We start from the raw sequence: 18,256 nt of genomic DNA on the forward strand, positions 1-18,256 counted from the left end.
ATCTGTTGGGTTTGTATATTTCCTGGCAGAAAGGTCAGGAAGTGAGCATTGAGGGTGTTTTCATACTTCATATGTCAACGACACCAGTGGCAGAACAATACCCCAGCCAGAAGTGGCACCACGGCTTTCCCACACTCTGTCGCACACCAAACCGGCATTAACGTGAAAGCAGAGGAAAATATGTTACATGTCCAGATAGCATTCATTAAAATGTCATTCTGCCAGTGGTTCTTCCCATTCCTGATGTGTACTTAAACTTTCATTTGGCAGATTGAATGTCCAGCTCATACGTAATTTTGTCTTTCCATCATGTAAAATGTGTGAATAGTGAGAAACTGGATGGTGTTCAGTATAGCTGGGCACCAACGATGACGAAAAATGGTGAGATTTTAAGATTTAAATAATTGCAGAAAAAAATAACCTAAAGCTCAGAGGACAAAACTCTAACTTTCTATTCAAGGCACTAACCTTTGGGGGGTTTTTTTTCTGTCCTGCACGGATCACTGGAGTTATCTTTTATTGATTAAAAACCAGCCCCTCCTGCACCTCCTGCCGGGATGCAGGATAACCAGCCGGAGGTTCAGCGGAATGAAAACGCTGGATAAATGATTTATTTGAACTCTTTAAGCAGAGATTAGTTTGAAAGCATAGCAAATTATACAAACCACTCTATTTCACATTGATTCCATCTTGCAAAGAGAGACTATGTTTTATTCATTCGATGCATTTACCTCAACTCTGACAAAAGGTTTGTTGAGGTCAGTGATATATTCACCACAGGTGCATGTACAGGTAGTCCTCAAGACACAAACATCCGACTTACGAAGATTCGCAGATACGGATGACCGTGCGCCGTGATATCAGACTACTGCAGTTCCCCTTTCTGCCACAACCCCTGTCAAGCAGCACAACTCCGTGCGCATCTCTAACACTCATCTATATGTGAGCATCTCAGCGCGTCAGGATTCATACACCCTTGGATTAGCAAAAGCTAATTGGTAGAGGTATGGTGGTAAAGAAATGCCGCGTTCTCTCCAGAGAGAACAGAGACAGACAATCTGGTGAGGCTTTCCAGGAGAGTGGCATACATGCTCATTTACATACAGATAAAGAGCTATGGTACATAAGGGGAATAAACAATTCCATTTGTAACCATGATTAAGGACCGACAATAATTATGGTCCACATTCATCAATGGTTGGCCTCAGTACAAGTATTCACAGATATAATTGGTGTAATCAAAAGAACACACTCGTGAGTATTTACTCCCCGTCACTGAAGTCCAGCTGTTTTAGCTTCTTCATTAAGTCAGCTCATACCTGATTAAGATAAAGAGTCCTCCACGTCCTCGGCCTGTCCAAGCAGCCAATCAGGAGAAACAGATTTCTTCCGGGGCTCGCAGCTTCAAAGAGGGTGAAACCATCTGAACTAAAGCGCCAGGAAGTTAGCAGTCTCTCTTTTGTCAGGCCAAGGGTTTGTTTTCATGTCTCCTGTGAAGCCGGCTTCCTGATTAGTAGAAACACTGACTCCAAACGGGGCGGGGACAACTAACTGTGCATAGTATAGATGCGAACTTCAAAAGACAAAGACTTGATAATGTAGATTAATAAACACAATCGATGCCTATTCATATGTTCCATATGCAAATGTTTGCATCTGGCCGAGAGGCAGTGAATCTGTCATCTTAAGCCAAACCAGCTGAAATGGAGACGCATGTCTGCATTTTGACTTTGGAATTATTGCTGACTAATATGTTTGAACTTTGAATAAATACAATTTTGGCACATTTCAATTTTTGCGGTACCATTTTTTTGCACATTTTGAACAGGTGAAGGAAAAGGTCGCCAAAAAAATTTTCTACAAATGTTTGAGGTCTAAAATGTCAAAGTAGTTTTATGTTACATCCGCTGCTGACTGAGCCAAACCTTACAGGCAAAGAAAAACCATACGTTCTTCTGGGATATGTTAGCCGATTTGGGAAACCCTTCCGCAGAAAATATTGATCTCCTGTCTGCTCACTGAGTACGAAACTACTGTGGGATCAGTCAATAGGTTCTGGTTCTAAAATCTGGAAGCTAATAGAAAATCTTTAAGGGTCAACTTATTTTTTGTTTTTTGCCAAGTAATATCATCCAGCCCGGAGAAGCTTCTAGCTGTGCTATGATAGTTGCATCATCATCATTTTGTTTGATCAACTGAAATTAATTTTGATTTGATAACTGAAAGCATGGAAACAGGTCTATTGTCAGTACTGTCCAACATTATGCCACTGTAGTGGGTAAGAAACGTGAACACAATCACTGAAAGTGCGACTCCATGATTGATTTTTCACCAGATTGATTGCTGAGTCTTTATCTCCATCTCCGTGACTGACTGATTGTTTCCCATTAGCTTCTTGTACAAAATGGAGGCGATCTGACAACAACACCACTGATGCTACCTCAGCTAAAAAAGGAGAGAGCACTTCCTGAGTGATGGTGTCAGTAAAAGTCTGTGATGAATCCTCTGCCACCACATTGGGAGAAGCCCACTGTGGAAAAATCAATGGCTAATAAAGCTAATGCTTAACTCTCCTTTGGGGTATGAACACTGCAGACACAATGAAGGGAAAAATCGGGTTGGGATTTTAGGGGGTTTAATACTCATGCCTCAGAAAATATGCTAATGTGATTTTATACAGAATAATGAACATGACATTAAAAAACTAAATGCATAAATCCAGTCAAACTGAAAAACATATGAGACTGAAGTTTCGGGAGTTTACAGTTCACTTCAATGTCAAATTACAATTTCCCACCACCGTGATCGCCCCTAAAGACCACCAGGGGCTTTCTTTCCTATATACGGTGTTGTTTCTCCCTTATAGGTTACAAAAGGAACTCTTGATGTGAGATTTATAGGTATTTTAAAAACAACTTACCCAATAAATCTCATGTGCCTACAGTGTGGTGCCATGCCCAAACAACATTCACAGTGAGAAACACATGTAAAACAGCCAATGTCCAGGGGCGCTGCATGCTGAGAGATTTATGTGCTTTCCAAAATTCCTGGCTTTCCTTTACATCCAGGTCTTATCAGCAAGACAGCAGCCAACTTTAACACCTTCAGTCAACCAGAACAAAAAAAAAAAACCAACACACCTCCAGGATACTGATGAGGAGCCAATTAGGTCGTCCGAACACTGCATCGGGTCTCACCAGCCAATGACAGTGAGTTACTTATTACTGTGGTTGGTTAATTTTGGTGCTCTCCCTGAGTCGCCTGCATCCACAGCGATAAATGCAGTCCTTGATTAAAAACGGACCGAGTGCTGCTCTGCGACGGCAAACAATGCGAAGACAATGGTTCTGTAGGCCAGGGATGTGATTTATGATGCCAGACAGATGTTGCTACACACTCTGCAATACACTGGGATTTAGGCTAAATAGTTGTGGGTTCTTGAGGACATTTTGCTATTGTTGGGTAATTTTAATCGATTATAATAAAAATTATAAATGCAGCTATTAATGTTCATTCAAGATTACAAATTTAAATGAGAGGGAAAAAATATCAGCTGGTCCATCCATTATACTACTAAAAAAAACAAGCATACTAATAATTCAGGGCCTGAATAGATAACGGTGAATTAAGAAGTGTTAAATACGAAGTGATTTGAGACGCAGTAGTAGTTTATGATTTTCTCTTTATGGGTTGTGCTTGTATCAAGTCCAACAAATGATGTCTTACTTCATTTGATATCTCTTTGGAATAAGTGACTAAAGAGCAGCATCAGTTTCCAGTCCCAATTTTCTGCTGAGGTTACTATGGTTACCATTACAGCTCCAGTGGCGTCACAGCTTCTCCACTGCTAGCTTGTAATCATACTTCTTTTTTTTTTCCAGCACCACGCTGCTTTTTCCCTTTATCCTTTGCCTCTGCTTCTACAATCAATTCGACTGGCCTACTTCCAGAGAGGCTGCGCCTGTTGGCACAGTGACCGACAAAAACATGCACCTCCAGACACCTGAACACAAAACTGCAGAAACATCCTTCCTACACATTAATTAAAATGGATATGAAAATGTTGCCTGGCACTGGTTTGACTCTTCAGGGAATGCTGACAGGTCACGAGGGATCGCAGCTCAGAATCGACTGCCAATGTTGCCGGCTCACTTTTGAACTTAGCACAGATCTACAATTTGCAATAATAATTTCCATGTACTCATGAAGAGGACCTGGTTTGAACAGACTGCTCTAAAAATCCCTGACACTATTGTCTCCAGAGTCCTGCAGACATTGGCAGGATTAAACTAGGTCTTTTGTCCCTTGCTGAGGTAAAAAAAAAAAAAAGTGTTTTTCTCTCCAAGTGTGTTACTAGACATTGAAAACTATTGGAACTCAGGAGCACTGAACAATAGTGTAACCATTACTTGCTCTCCCACAAAACAGCACCAAATAATCAAGCATTTTGAATACTTCATAAGGAATCTATCGTCTGCGTTGCAGAGCTGTTGGGTGGGGACAGAATTTCAGAATTCCTTTGAGGGAACAGGATCTTTTTTTTGTCTGCTGCTGAGATTATAATGAGTAGAACTTTAATTGCTGATGACAAATCATGAAGCCAGTGTAAGATTCGGAGCACTGCAGGACTGCCAAGGGAGCAGCTGGTGAAACAAAGCAGCATTCTGTTTCTGCTCAAAAGCCTTCTGTCTCTGATTAAACAAAAACACTTTAATGCTCCATCGGAATTGGTTTGTAATCCGATCACAAATTAAAAAAATGAAAATGTAGAGGATTTGTGTCTCAATGGTGTATGTAGAGTGAGTGGGAGTTGTATGTACAGGAAACAGAACTCCCCACCGTGTCACACTCTGACTACTCTCTGCCTTGACGGCTTTCACCGGTCAGATTCGCATGCAGCACTTGTAATGGCCAAGTATGCCGTGCTAAGCGACCATACAGCACTGTATCCAATCCAGAATAGGCCAGCCTTTCTTCTGCCGTGACCAGTTGTCACATTCCAGCATTAGCGGGAGAGAAACGATGGCTATAGAGGGGTGCCACGGGGGCCAACCCAAACCAAATCTGTCTTCTTTTCAAGTATGTGTGCTAATTATCTCAGATCTTTACAAATTCTGATCTGTGATCTGTTGAACACGGCTGGTACAACAAAACCATTTGCCTGGACTTGACTCTTACATTAGGACCAATGTCATCGCTGAAGTGCAAAACCCCATCCACTTAACCCTTATCTATAAACACAAAGCAAAAGTTGGTTATAATGGGCCGCTTTAATTTGCCAAACATTCTTTCGGACTTCAAACCCCCTGGAAATACAAATTGGTGGTCCGAAGATTAATTATTAACTATGGCTATTAAATTACGCCAAAGTTCAGTGCAATAATAAACTATATGTGATGTATTTCCCTATAGGAGATTTAATGTAATTCAAGTTTGTCAAACTATCACCAGGGGTTCCAAAGTATATGGCACTGTTTAAAATAGTACAGGAAACTCCATTATAAAACCATAAAATGCATCGTATAACATCTTAAAAGAACCATATTCCCCTCTGAGATGGACCGGAGGGACAAGCAGACATGATGTCATGTGGCAACATCATGACATTTGTATGGAAGACTGGGTTACAAGTGATTGCAGCCAAGTTGTTCTTTCTGTTCTTCAGTGTATACATATACATCACTGCAATATTAAGGAGTGACGGAGAGTAACTGAACACTTCCCCCTGATTTCCCTGGATAAGAAACGACTGACACAAGCTTACAGGAAAAGTTTGACAGCCAGTTAGCATAGCTTAGCATTAACTGGTTGAGTGAGGGTAATAAAAATTCACCCACAAACTCATTCATTCATTAAATTCTACCATTTTAAGCCACGGAAAAACGGAAGCACAAAACACGCCGTCTTTGTCATTTTAGTACATCATTTGCACAAATTTAAAAAAAAAAAAAATTACCATGTTATTTAAAAAAGCATGGAAGAGATATTTGGCATATTCTATTGTCTTGAGTAGAACCAGGGTAGCTGTTTGATCTCAGCTAAGTTATTTGGCGGCTTTAAACTCATTGCAAAAGACACAAGCATGGCCTTGGTCTTCTTGTTGAGCCTTCATCTTTCAAAAAAACTTTTCCTATAACCTCTCTGCAGCTGCAGAACAAAAGGAGTTGATGCGTAAAGGCGCTAAGCTAAAAATAGACTGCATCTCCATGGCTTTGACGAACAGGATGAGTTCATTTTACTTTGCAGACAAACATCTTTCCTGACTGCAATGGGGATGTCACATGGCATGTTTCTGCTGCTGATAACACTATGAGTGAGTAGATTCTGCTAGTCGTGGCAGGGAAAAAAACAGTGAGACTACAGTATGTGGATTAAATTGTCACTTTACGCCGCCTCAGTAATGGATTGACTGGATGTGGTATCGCGATAATGAGTAAGCCTTGGGGGAAAATGATTGAGTGTTCTATTTTTTTGGGATGAAATCTCAATGGTAGCCTCTAATACGTCTGTGCTTCATGAATACAGGGCAGAGGTAGGAATCCAGAGCAAGAAAATGCTTTTGGAAGGTGGAATTTACATGAAAAAGACGGATTGGTTGCCTGGGATTATGGATTTTTTTTTTTTAGGTAAACTCTGGAATACCTTGAAAACAAGCTACGGATCTCATCTCGAGACTGACTGCAGAAACGAGATGTTCATTGTGAGATGGATGAGTGGGCAATGCTTGGTATAAATGCTTCCTGACTTTGCACAGAAAATTAAAGAGGAAAAAGGAAACTTGAAGGATGGTGGTCTTTACTGTGGTAAACATTTAAAGATGAATTTCCTATGGAACCAAACTTAACGAAACTGATGTTTCAGTTGGGATGTATCACAAAACCAAATGTCAGTCCTACTTATATTTTCTTACGAAGCGACATTTAGAAGTCCTGTCTAAGAATATTTCTATCATATGAGAGGAAGACCACACCGCAATAAAGTAAACATAGTCATTAAAAAATATTGGCCACAGAGGGCTTTATTCATGTTTCCAACTCGCACAGTAGCTCTTCTTGTGAAATCTGAGGCAGACTACACCAATAACATCTTGTCCCATGACGAAACGTGAAATTTTCTTTTCACGAATATATATAAACGTTTGATCATTTTTCAGCCCAATGGTTTTGAGAATCTAAAGAATTGGGTCACATTTTAAGAAGTGCAGTGATTGGACAATGGAAAAAAAAAGTGGACTTCCTGTTGGGTTTAGGTCATTGTCACCAAGACTATTTTTTGTAGTTCTGGTCATGATGCATATGTACATATGTGCATCTTTGAACATTTAAAGGGGCAATACGGCGTTATTTAGACCCAATGATTTTCATTCTCCAATATTTAATTTTTCTTTGAGAAAACACGTTCAGTTTGGCATAATACACACAATAAATAATACATTTTCAAGGTCCATATAAATGGTGAAAACTGTTTTACAGCTTTCTTATCTACATAAAAAACCAGGAATTTTTCATATCTGGAAGAATTTTTTAGAAAACAGCCACAGATGGACATAACCAATTCCAATAGCCCTCATCCACTTCTTGGCAGGTCAGAAAATCTGTGGCTGTACAGTGAAACAGGAAATTCCAAGTCTAAATAACCGAGCATCAAGCTATACAGATTTGTCTTTCTTGAACACTAACATTTTTCTAACCATAGATGCAAATTCATGCTATTTCCACGTATCTATAATGGTCACCTCACTTTGTTTTCTACAAATAGCCATCCATTGTGTCATAAACCACCACACACAGCTGCATGGAGACCTGCACGCTTCCTCTATCTGTATTATCGAGCGTAGTTTTCTGATTTTAGGCGCTTATCAGGGGGGAAACAGGAAAAAGAGAAAGGCTATCTCCTTCCGCAAAATAAATAATGAGGACGGGAATGAAATATGAACGAACTGCATGTTTAGAAGAAATGCGAGCAGAATTTGGGGAGATCACAAAGGATTCAATCCATATGGGAAGTAGAAATTTTACACATGTGCAAACAATTCACAAAACAGAGGAATCATTCATATATTTCAGGCTAATTTCTTCGGAAAGTCTCTTAAGTTGTGCTTTAAGGTAACTGAAGGACAATAAATACTGTCACCACACGTAGAGACAAAGCTTCCAGAATAATCACTTTACTCCCCCCTACATGTTAATACCAAACTATGAGCGTGCACTTGAGTAAAGGCTTGTCATCTGATCTCTCTCGAACCTTAAATCTCGCAAGCCCTCACACCACCTCCCTCAATCTCTCCCTCTCAGGTTTTTATGAGGTGAGAAGCACAAACCGATTTTTTTCCCTCCACACACTCCGTTCTCTGCAGTTCCGACCCAGGCAGCCTCATTCATATTAGTATATTTTACAAGCGTTCGCTGGCGTAACCATGCGTGAAGATGGAAAGAGTTTGTGCAGGGCTCAGCTAAGGTTCAGTGCCAAGGGTGTCGAGCTAATTAATCCCTAATGATTTGTGGGGCGCATCTCACTTATACAGTGTCACGCTCAGATAAATGGGGGTTTCATCCCTCAGTGAATGGCACAGTGATTTTTGTCAATCAACCGGCTTGTTTCGCTTTACAAAAACATTTATTTCTCCTTTTATCTTCAGTCGATATTTCTCTCAACTCAGCTTAATGAAGCTTGGGAAAATGTTTCAGATGATGATAACAGCAGGTAGCCTAAAATTTTAGGGCTGCTAATTATAAGCAGATGTTAAATGTTTGCTTTATGTGCATACCAAAGTTCAAATTATCCACTAGGCTGAGGACTTACATAGACATCTTGATTTGCAAGTCTTTGTGTAAGGTAAGCATTGGAAAGGTTAAAGAAATCAATCATGAATTTGGGCAAACAGGAAGTCTAAATGGTGACAAAATCCCCCCAACCAGTGCCTTTTATCCCGGCAATTTAATACGTTGTAAATAGTTTGGTTTGCTTAAGCCACACAAAAATGGAAGTGGATTTAAACTTAACCTGCCTCTTGATTCTAGGTAGTCCACATGAAAAATAAATCTAGCCAAGCTTTTAACTGAAAAAGGTTAATAATTGCTCTCCTTGCTGTAGCTCCAAATAGTGAAGGCATTAAACAATTAATTAAGGGAGAGGTATCGATCTTGTTTGCATTTTAGAGAGGCTAATTTTTGGAGCAAAATAGACAAACTGATCACATCTTAGGCAAAACAATTATCACCCACTTAGATAAGTAGCCTGACTGGGGGGGAAATTACCTCATCTGGTGGCATTTGTTCAATCAAGTTAATGTCGGACAATTTTCAGTGCGAAAAAATAAAAACACACCAACGTCCTTCACAGGTACAAACAGAACCCTTTAACTTATGTGGAACTGAGTGACTGGTGTCAGACGTCCCTTTAGAGAGGTATTCACAGTCACAAACGATACAAGCTGTAGTGAAATGTGAGCATGTTGTTTGATTCTTCTGACAGCTGTTCTGAGCTCCGGACAAAAAAAATCTCCTTGGTCGCTGAAAGACAATACTCAATGCTATGGATTACAAAAGGTAGAAAGGGTAACCGCTTGAGATTCCTGTGATCCCTGGGTTGGTTTTCGGTTTTCTATTACGCCCCAACTGCTGTAAGTTGTTGTAAGTCCACCTTGTGGTTTTAAGAGAGAATGTGGACGCCAGCTTCTAAGCGTAATTTAACGCCACAAAAAGGAACTGCTTACAAAGTGCAACGGGCAAGAAATTCAACCCCATGGTTGTGAACATGGAAAGGCCTCACTTAGGGAAGAGCACAATGAACAAGAGTATTTACTTTACCCCTTTATCAGTGGTTTGAGGTTTTCATCCTTCTAAATCTTGGTGTACATGACAAATATACTGCACTGATATTTGTATCCTAAAGGGAGGGCACTAGCAATTTTTTTCAGGTCCAGTTGTCCATGGATACCAGTGTTTTGGGACCCACATACGGTGTGTATACGGGAAGGGTCGTGGGATTGAGGTTTGGCGGTCACATCTTGGCAGATGGGTGGGTCTACGCAGCCTGCAAAGCACAAAGGCCAGCCAAGGGTTAGTAGCGGCAACCCGCATCATGGATATCTGGGAATGAACGTTACAAAGAGGTGCAAACTAAAAATAAACATACCCATCTCTTCTTAATATCTAATGGGTGGTGTTTCCACTGGGTAAAGTAGAATTAGATATTAAGCTAATTATACCGAACAAAGGAATTAAGTAAAGTTGTGCATGATATGTTTTAGAACATGACTTTTTTGCCTCAATTGGGGATGACTTTAATATTAGCAGCCTGCAACACTTTTTTAAATTTACAGCATATAGAATTATTTCACTTAAAAATATCACACAGCAGTGATCCAAATCCCAAACTGATGGCTTTAATTTAGTTTTTTGAGAATGAATTTTCAGACCGACTTAATCAGTGTGTCAGTTATATTTAATAATGATTAAATCTTCATTGGTTGACGAAGGTAAGCTAAGAAATCTAATCCATCTTTATCCTTTGGAGGGCTGCAAAGTGTGCCGGATGTGACTGCATTTGACTTTAGCGAGTTGACTTCATTTCAAAATAGTCTAAGCTCCTGGATGTTATAAAACCTATGGCCACAAAAGAAATCATACGTGTGAAATGATTGCACTCACTCTTATCTGAATCTTTATGGAAACAGGGAAGACACTATGGCAGTCCAGCATTTTCTTAAGTCAGAAATTCCAGCGGGCAGACTTTAAAACTGCACATGATGAAAAATTTGTATATTATGCAAAACCTTCTGTAAAAAAATTCAATCTGCCTTGTGCATATCTCCGTACCCTCTTATTATTTGAAGCAAACTTTGGAAGCACTTCTTTTTGCAAGAAGACTGTTTTTCTTGCCCCTTTGTTGACACTGGAGCAAATCCCAACGTAAAACAGCACAAGTCTTGAACAATTCATTCCCTAAAGTTATCCATTGGGATGTCTTCACATAAAAGACACCATTGGGATCTCCAATGAGATTCTAACTCGCTCCATTCTACAAAGTGACTTCAGGACTTTGTGGCTTTAAAGCAGCTTCAAACCCTCAACATGTGTAGCTGACCACTAAGTGCTTTTGTTAGTAAGATCTGCAAGTAATTAAAATAAACCTCTTTGTCCCTGTCCTCCCATTGTTTTTATGAAAGTCCCAATCCTGCACTGGGGACAAACCGGGAAAACAAGACATCCCCAGCAACAATCAATCGAGTGAGACTCAATACTTGGGAAAGTCTGTTTGTGAGATGCTCGCATCTTTTTTTCATCACCAAACCACACTCTTCCAGAGGTTTCACCCGCTTCTCCTCAAAAACACATCATCCTTTATGCACACAAGGCTAGTTAAAAGCCTCTTGCCTCACAACCGTCTCAGATTACCATTCATACACACTTTTTTTCATTCACTTTATTCACCACACTTTATTTCTCTACATGTCTCTGGGCAGTCTTGCTCATTTCTAAAGTGCTCCCAGGGAGTAGTCCTCCTGACAGAGAAAAGGAATTTTCACCTCAGCTTTATTAATTATGACTCAGAGAGATTCTGCTAACTCGTTTCATTAGCTTACATCTTCGCCCAATATTTATCTGCTCCGAGCACATACTGTAACTTCAACAGCCTCCACACATGTTTCAGATAATTATTCCACTGAAGGAAGATATTCCTGGCAGCACTTACTACAGTAGGTTGAAAGTGATCGCAGTGAGCCTTGGTATGAAAAAACAATGACGAGCAGTGGCTAACACACTGTGATGGAGCACATTCTATGTTTTAAATGCACCCCCGGTGTTACGCCGATTAAGCATTCCATTCTTTTTTAAACAAGACCAGAGCTAACGCGATGGTAAATGTCACGCATTGCAAAACATGGAATCTGAGTCAGCACTTCACCGCCTCCGATTTTAAACAGATCATTTTTTTACAGCCCAAGGATCTTAACACATCCCCACCACCTTGTGTGTGACGGTTCGGAGTTGTTTTTTTCGTTAGCGCCAATAAAATCAAGTGGCGTGCCGTGACAATATTTCAAAACTCTGCTGACAAACTGAGGAAAGATCATTTATCACAATGTCAGCTGAGAAGGAACGGGATGAGAAGTCTTTACTCATTCAGTCAGATCACTTAGTCAGGTTTTCCTGTTCAAGGATACTCACTCTTGATTTGTTTGCTTACGTGCAACTCTGAAGGACAACGTGCAGTTTCATGTTCATGAATGGTGCATTTTTAGAGCTTCTATGAAGCCTTGCAAAGGACTTTTTGGGTTGATTGACAGAAACCTCCAAAATATTAATGTCATCTTTATTTTGCATTCTTATTCATTCTTACTTTTAATTTTAAACACATAGTATTGTCAATATTGCCATTAGATTTTAACTGGATTTTAATGGAGATTTGAGTTAGCATCTTACCATCTTGTGACATCATAGTCACCACTTTTACATTGTGCAACTGACTGCTATGTAGTCAGTCATAAGGGAGGAGGTCATAGAGAAAAACTTTATTGTCATCTACTTTTAGTCACTGGAAAGGGCTGACATTTTGATGCTGTGTAAGACATCAGCTTATTATAAACATTTCACCTAATCTAGCCGAGACAAATATAATATGTATTTTTCAAATGACTCTTGTGACACATCAGATTTTTCTGATGATTAATTGATGACAGCAGCTTTAATGATTTAGAATGATGCCTTTTCCGAAGAATTCAATCTAAGGAATAAATCCTTTTATGAAACATGTTTTTATCTGTATTTTGAGTCAATCACAAAAGTGAGGCCTTTTGGCCATTTAGATGGGCCAATAGGTTTAGATGTTTTCAGACCCAAGACCTCCAAACATTGGTTTTACCAGATGAAAGTCATGAGCTGCAGCTATCCTGAGGGAAACTTAGGAGGAATCCAGCTGGTTCCATTACTTCACCACTGTACCCAGGTCGGACAAACGATCTGCTCATCAGAAAAACCAACAACGAAAGCTGACCTCCTGAATAAAACGGACCCAAATCGCAGCTACTCCTATCTCAGACGATACAAGCACATGAACATGCCTGACGAAGCAGTGCTTCTCATAAACTAAGCCTTTATTACTTACAGATTTATAGATGGAACGGCCGTGAAGGACAAAAAGCGAAAGTTCTGTGTTTTTGTTTTAAAGATAAGACTCAGATTTATAGGTAATCCATGTATATGTTAAACAGCGGGCTCAGAATTAATACACACAAAGGTGGTTTATGAGCAGTTTAAGAACTACACTATGAACCGAATGGCACTTCCTAAAGGCAATCCCATACTGATGCACTTATTCTACAACCTCAGGATCTGAGCTGGAAATATAACTGATTGCAGTAAACATATTGTGATCATCTGTCTTTTCTAGAGTCACTACACTGTGTCCCCTATGTTATTCGAGTTGCATATTAAATTGTTTAAACCCTTGTTTGGAATGAGCTCTTAAAAGTACTAACGATGAGGATATCTCTAATAAAAAATAAAACAAAAAAATTAGCCATCGGGGGAAATCTAAACTTTACCAAATACCTAAAAACCTCCCTGCACACAGACATGTGATTCTTAAGATCTTCTGAAACAAAGAAGGAAGATGTTTGCACTCTAATCCCAAAGGGACCATAATGCATTTCTGCATTGGGCAGAGGACTATGACATGATTGAGGTCACAGATGTTTGGAGATACATGACTCTGAATGCTGAAAACCACTTAAAATGCATTTCATTTCCTTTGTCTCATCTTTGCTCCACTCTTAGTGCAGAAGAATGTCCTTATTCTTCAAACCAATATCATTAAAATGTCTGCAGCACGAGCAGCTTCAGACCGAAGAGCTTGGAGGTGGTGAATGTATTTTCTAATCTATGGTCCAAACTCTCAAGCAAACAAACTTATCAGTACCAATAAGGCATTTGGCTCCACCAGAGAAAAGCCCGCCTGTAAACCACTGCATCACATCTTATTTCTAAATCAAAAATAGCCTGGCTCAAGTCCTCTGTCCGCTCCCGTAAAACTATGTTATTTCACAAGCACAGGCTTTTCATTGGGATTACCAAAGGCCCAGAGAGAGTTTGGCTGGCCCCCTTGAGCAATGCCAAGGAAAAACATGATTGACATGATTGAAAAAGCAGAGACCAGCAGCAGCATCCCCGCAATTTGAAGAGTTATCTGCTTTGCCATCTCACCTTTCAAGTAAAGAACCGCAGCAGACACTTTTGTGATACAACTAAAAAGGTCAGACCAGATTGTCTCAGTTTACAGGGCATCACAAAGGAGCAATAACTAATTTGTCTACACCCCAACTATCTTTCTTTTTTAAAAAACATCTCCGGACCAGATTAATCCGCTCAACACCCCTCCACTTCAATCTTTGTCTTGCCTTAACCTTTTGCTCATAATTCTCTTGGAATCCCTGAGGGAATAGACAGGGAGCACACGACTCTTGACCCCTTGAGATGACGCTGTTTGATGAATGACCAAGGGAGGTCAGGCTGCTGATTGGTATTCAACCTCCTCCTTCAGACGGCACTGAACCAAAACGCCAGCATGTGTCCCCCCAGAGTGCAAATTACCATGGTGACTTTGATAGATACGCAGCAATGGCAGATACTTAACTCTCACTGAGGGAATGGAGTGTAAGTGTAGGCTGAAGCTGGAGAGGCAGCACCGCAGGTAATATGTCACCAGAGGGCTTTTGTTGACAACCTTAGCGATGTCACGGTCACATGTACAGATGGGTGACCGGCTGCACGCCGCTTTTTACAAGGATGCATGGAGAGGTGTGATGGAACTGGACACGGCGTACATAGCTCAGTCCTGCCACCTCTCTATGTTTCTTCACTACCTTCTCCTTCACCTCACACACACAGAGGGGTCACCGATGGCGCTGAAAAGTAAAGTAGGGGGGATCTTTGACCTTTCAGGGGCGTCTGGAGATGCATACCAGACGGCAGCGACCGACTGAGGCGAGCACGAATGAGGGAGGCATCCTGTTCACTGCCTGTTAATAGTTTTTATTCCCATGCGGAGAAATCTACCGCATACCTTTCATATCAGTAGTTTTCATTCGAAGATTTAATAGTTGATAATGGAAGACTAATTAATATCAAATTTGACAGAACCTGTACAGGAGCCAAAACTAAGTATGCAGAGAAAAGGAAGAACAACCTGTTCAGCAAGGCTTCTTTTAAACGTTGGACCAGCTGCGGGGAAAACCAGCGAACATTTACACAAATTGGTGATATTGTTACAGAAAACACAAGTAAAACTAATTTATACTCTTTTGTTTTGTGTATATGTTTTACAATATGCCATTCGGCAAGACAAAGAGAGAGACAGAAAGAGTAGGAGAAATATTTTAATGTTGAAATGAATGCTTGAAAATTTTCAACAACAATTATATAAAGATAGATTAAGAAGGTAAATACAACAGAAACGGACAATTTTACCTCCACCAGAAGGTGTAAAAACTCTGAAGGGAGGGCGCAATTCATATCAGCTATGGGGGGGGTGAGGGATAAAGGCACAGCACTGCCCCAACATGTGGATGATCTGCAGGTTAGGAAGTTATGTCTCGACTAAAATGCATCCTTCATAAACCATGGGTAAAAAAATAATAATTTCAGGTTCCCAGGGTGGTGGAATTAGGAAACATAATCTAGAATGAGGCGGCACTAATACCAGTAATCTGACACAATCATGGCAACAAATACAAAAGTGTGTTATAACCGTAACAATTCATGATCTTCTGATAGTCTCTGCTTCAATGTGAGGATTGTTTTAGGATTTCCTTTAGAAATTGCCAGGAAACTATTTTCTGATTGTTCGGGGTTTCAGTGGTGTTGGCAGATGTATTAGCTTTTTCTTTTTGCTTTCTTTTTTTTTACTGTTCATGATATTTAGCACACGAATTAACCAAATGATTAGTGAGAAAAATTATGATGTAGATAAAGCATGATTAAAATAACAGCTTGTTTTAGTATAGTCAGATTTTTGCTTAAATCAACAGTAGCAGATATTTTACTCACTTCTAAGTGAAAACTTAAAATTAAAATCACCTTTTTCCACCTTGTCCTTCACCTCTAGGCTTTAAACTGTCCCTCAGCGCAGCACAGGTCAGACACCCCCCCCCCCCGCCCCATTGTGCTTCATGAAAACCTCGACATGTTTGTTCAGCTGTTGGCAAAATGAAACTACCTCCCTGTTTAAATTAGCTTTAACTCCCCCCGGGTGGGGGCACAGTGGCAGCAGGCATCAACGCGTGAAACATCTGATCCACTTGGTGCTCGCAGCGTGTGACGAGGACCCGGGCTGACGCGCAACGCGTTCAACTTCACGCCTTTTACTGTGGATGTGCGCTTTCTTTGTTAATGGTATGAAAACACATTAAAAAAAAACAACTATCGTTTGGCACTTTTTTTTTTATACTACGCGCACATGATGGGAAATTGCGCATTTAAATGAGCATCAAATGCTCATTTCATGTAAAACAACATCACAACACGTGTTTTGGTGTCAGTAAAATGCCACTGAGCAAGTTTCCCTACTTCCCCTTCCTCTGCGCTGTTGACTACAATTAGCGGTGATTTATTATAGGCACCGGACAAAAAAAAGCACAAACAGTCAGGCATCCCCCCCCCGCTCTCATTTCCGTGCGGAGGTAACGAGAGGAGATGACAAGTGGAGGGACGGATGGTCATGTTGCTGACAGCGGTTGCTGCTGCGTTCCGTTCGGGTGAACCGAGCCTACCTGTCATCGTAGCAGAAATCTGCGTCCAGCGTGTTCAGATAAAGACCCACAGCGACGGCGGTGCACACCAGCTCCGTGATCATCTCTCAAAGCCAAAGTGGGCGAAGGAGCTGAGATAGAAATGACTGAAAAACCAGGTCCGGTTCTCTGTTATTGTGGTCTCAATTCAGCCGCTCGGTCGCAGAACGGCTCTCCCGACGACGCAGGGCATTTCCCATGATGCGCAAAGTCTGTCAAAGTTTTCCATGTTCCTTCTATCCCATCATGTGGAGACACGAGTCAGCGGGTGGTGTGGGGGTGAAGCCATCACCGGGTGTGCGAGCTGTGCGCATTTCTGTGCCGCGATGTCCACAATGAGCGCATCTCTCTCCGCCTTGGTACCGGAGAGAACGGAGCGGGGAGACGCATGTGGTTTTGACGGAGGCTGCGCATGCGCAGTGGCTCTGCAGTGGAGGTAATCGCTGGAAGGTGGTGGCAATGTGTTTTAATGTGTTGTTAGAATAAATCGTGAGAATAAATTGCGTCGAAGTCTAAAGTTTTTCAGATGAAATTTCATCTGTTCAAAAAGTTTTTCAGTAAATGAATGAACTACAGTGTCTGAACAGATTTTGAAAAATTAAAGAGATTGCTTTAGAAATAGTATAAAAGCAACAAAAAAAGGTCTATAGACGAGTTTTTTGTAAATGTTTCCGGCTTAAATAAATCTATCTAGGGTCTTCATCTTTCTGAAATTAATCCGCCTGTGTTCAAAGATTTTGGAGCAACATGCTGTCATTTCACAGTAAATTGGTGGTTTCAATGACTACATTTGAGATGATAAAATTAACACTCATGCATGTCTACGTTGGAGCAACTGTGAAATTGTTAAAATTAAGTTAATTTAACACGTTAAACCATGTCAGTGTTACCTAACATCCTCTCACTTGCGACTAATGCATGGGTGACAATTACACTGAAATGATGTTCACTAATTAGATGAGCACACTGTTCACTGCAACTGAAAGCACACTTTTAAAAATAGATTCATCTACTAACATTTTAAACATGTGATTGATTTAGTTGTAAATTATACATTAAATCATATAAAACCAATAACACTTTCAGCATCGCTATTTAGCAAACGGCAACTATTGCATAGAATAAAAAAAACATTATATCCATGATCCAAATAGCTTAAACTGCTTCCCATTATTATAAAACTAATAATTAGCCTCAGAGGTCAACACTTAACATATGACAGAGATAACTTTATACTAATGTTAGAAAGACTTATTGTTTTCATAACTGATCATAATCCTACTGAAATACAAAATAGAAATGACACGATGAACTTTAGCTGTGCCAGGATGCTGATGTAGGTGTTAGGGACTATCAATTCTGTTGCCACCCCATCAGCTTCAACTTACCTTACTCATACAGATCAGAATGAACAGAGAAACCACAACAACATTAAAGCTGGTGTTGTTCTGTAACTTACTGCAGCAA

At 40.3% G+C, this 18,256-nt stretch overlaps 1 protein-coding gene across 1 annotated transcript in view; it reads right to left on the bottom strand.

Moving 5' to 3' along the window:
* Positions 1-17,239, bottom strand: part of LOC137589410 (protein O-mannosyl-transferase TMTC2-like) — a 48,905-nt gene extending 31,666 nt beyond the window's left edge. Inside the window, exon 1 of the mRNA XM_068307159.1 lies at positions 16,772-17,239. Within this exon, the coding sequence (XP_068163260.1) occupies positions 16,772-16,854 (83 nt within the window). The 5' untranslated portion in view covers positions 16,855-17,239. The remainder of the gene's footprint in view (positions 1-16,771) is intronic.
* Between the last annotated feature and the right edge of the window lie 1,017 nt (positions 17,240-18,256).

The sequence above is a fragment of the Antennarius striatus genome, chromosome 22 (genome assembly GCF_040054535.1).
Source record: "Antennarius striatus isolate MH-2024 chromosome 22, ASM4005453v1, whole genome shotgun sequence".
NCBI classification, from domain to species: Eukaryota; Metazoa; Chordata; class Actinopteri; order Lophiiformes; family Antennariidae; genus Antennarius; species Antennarius striatus.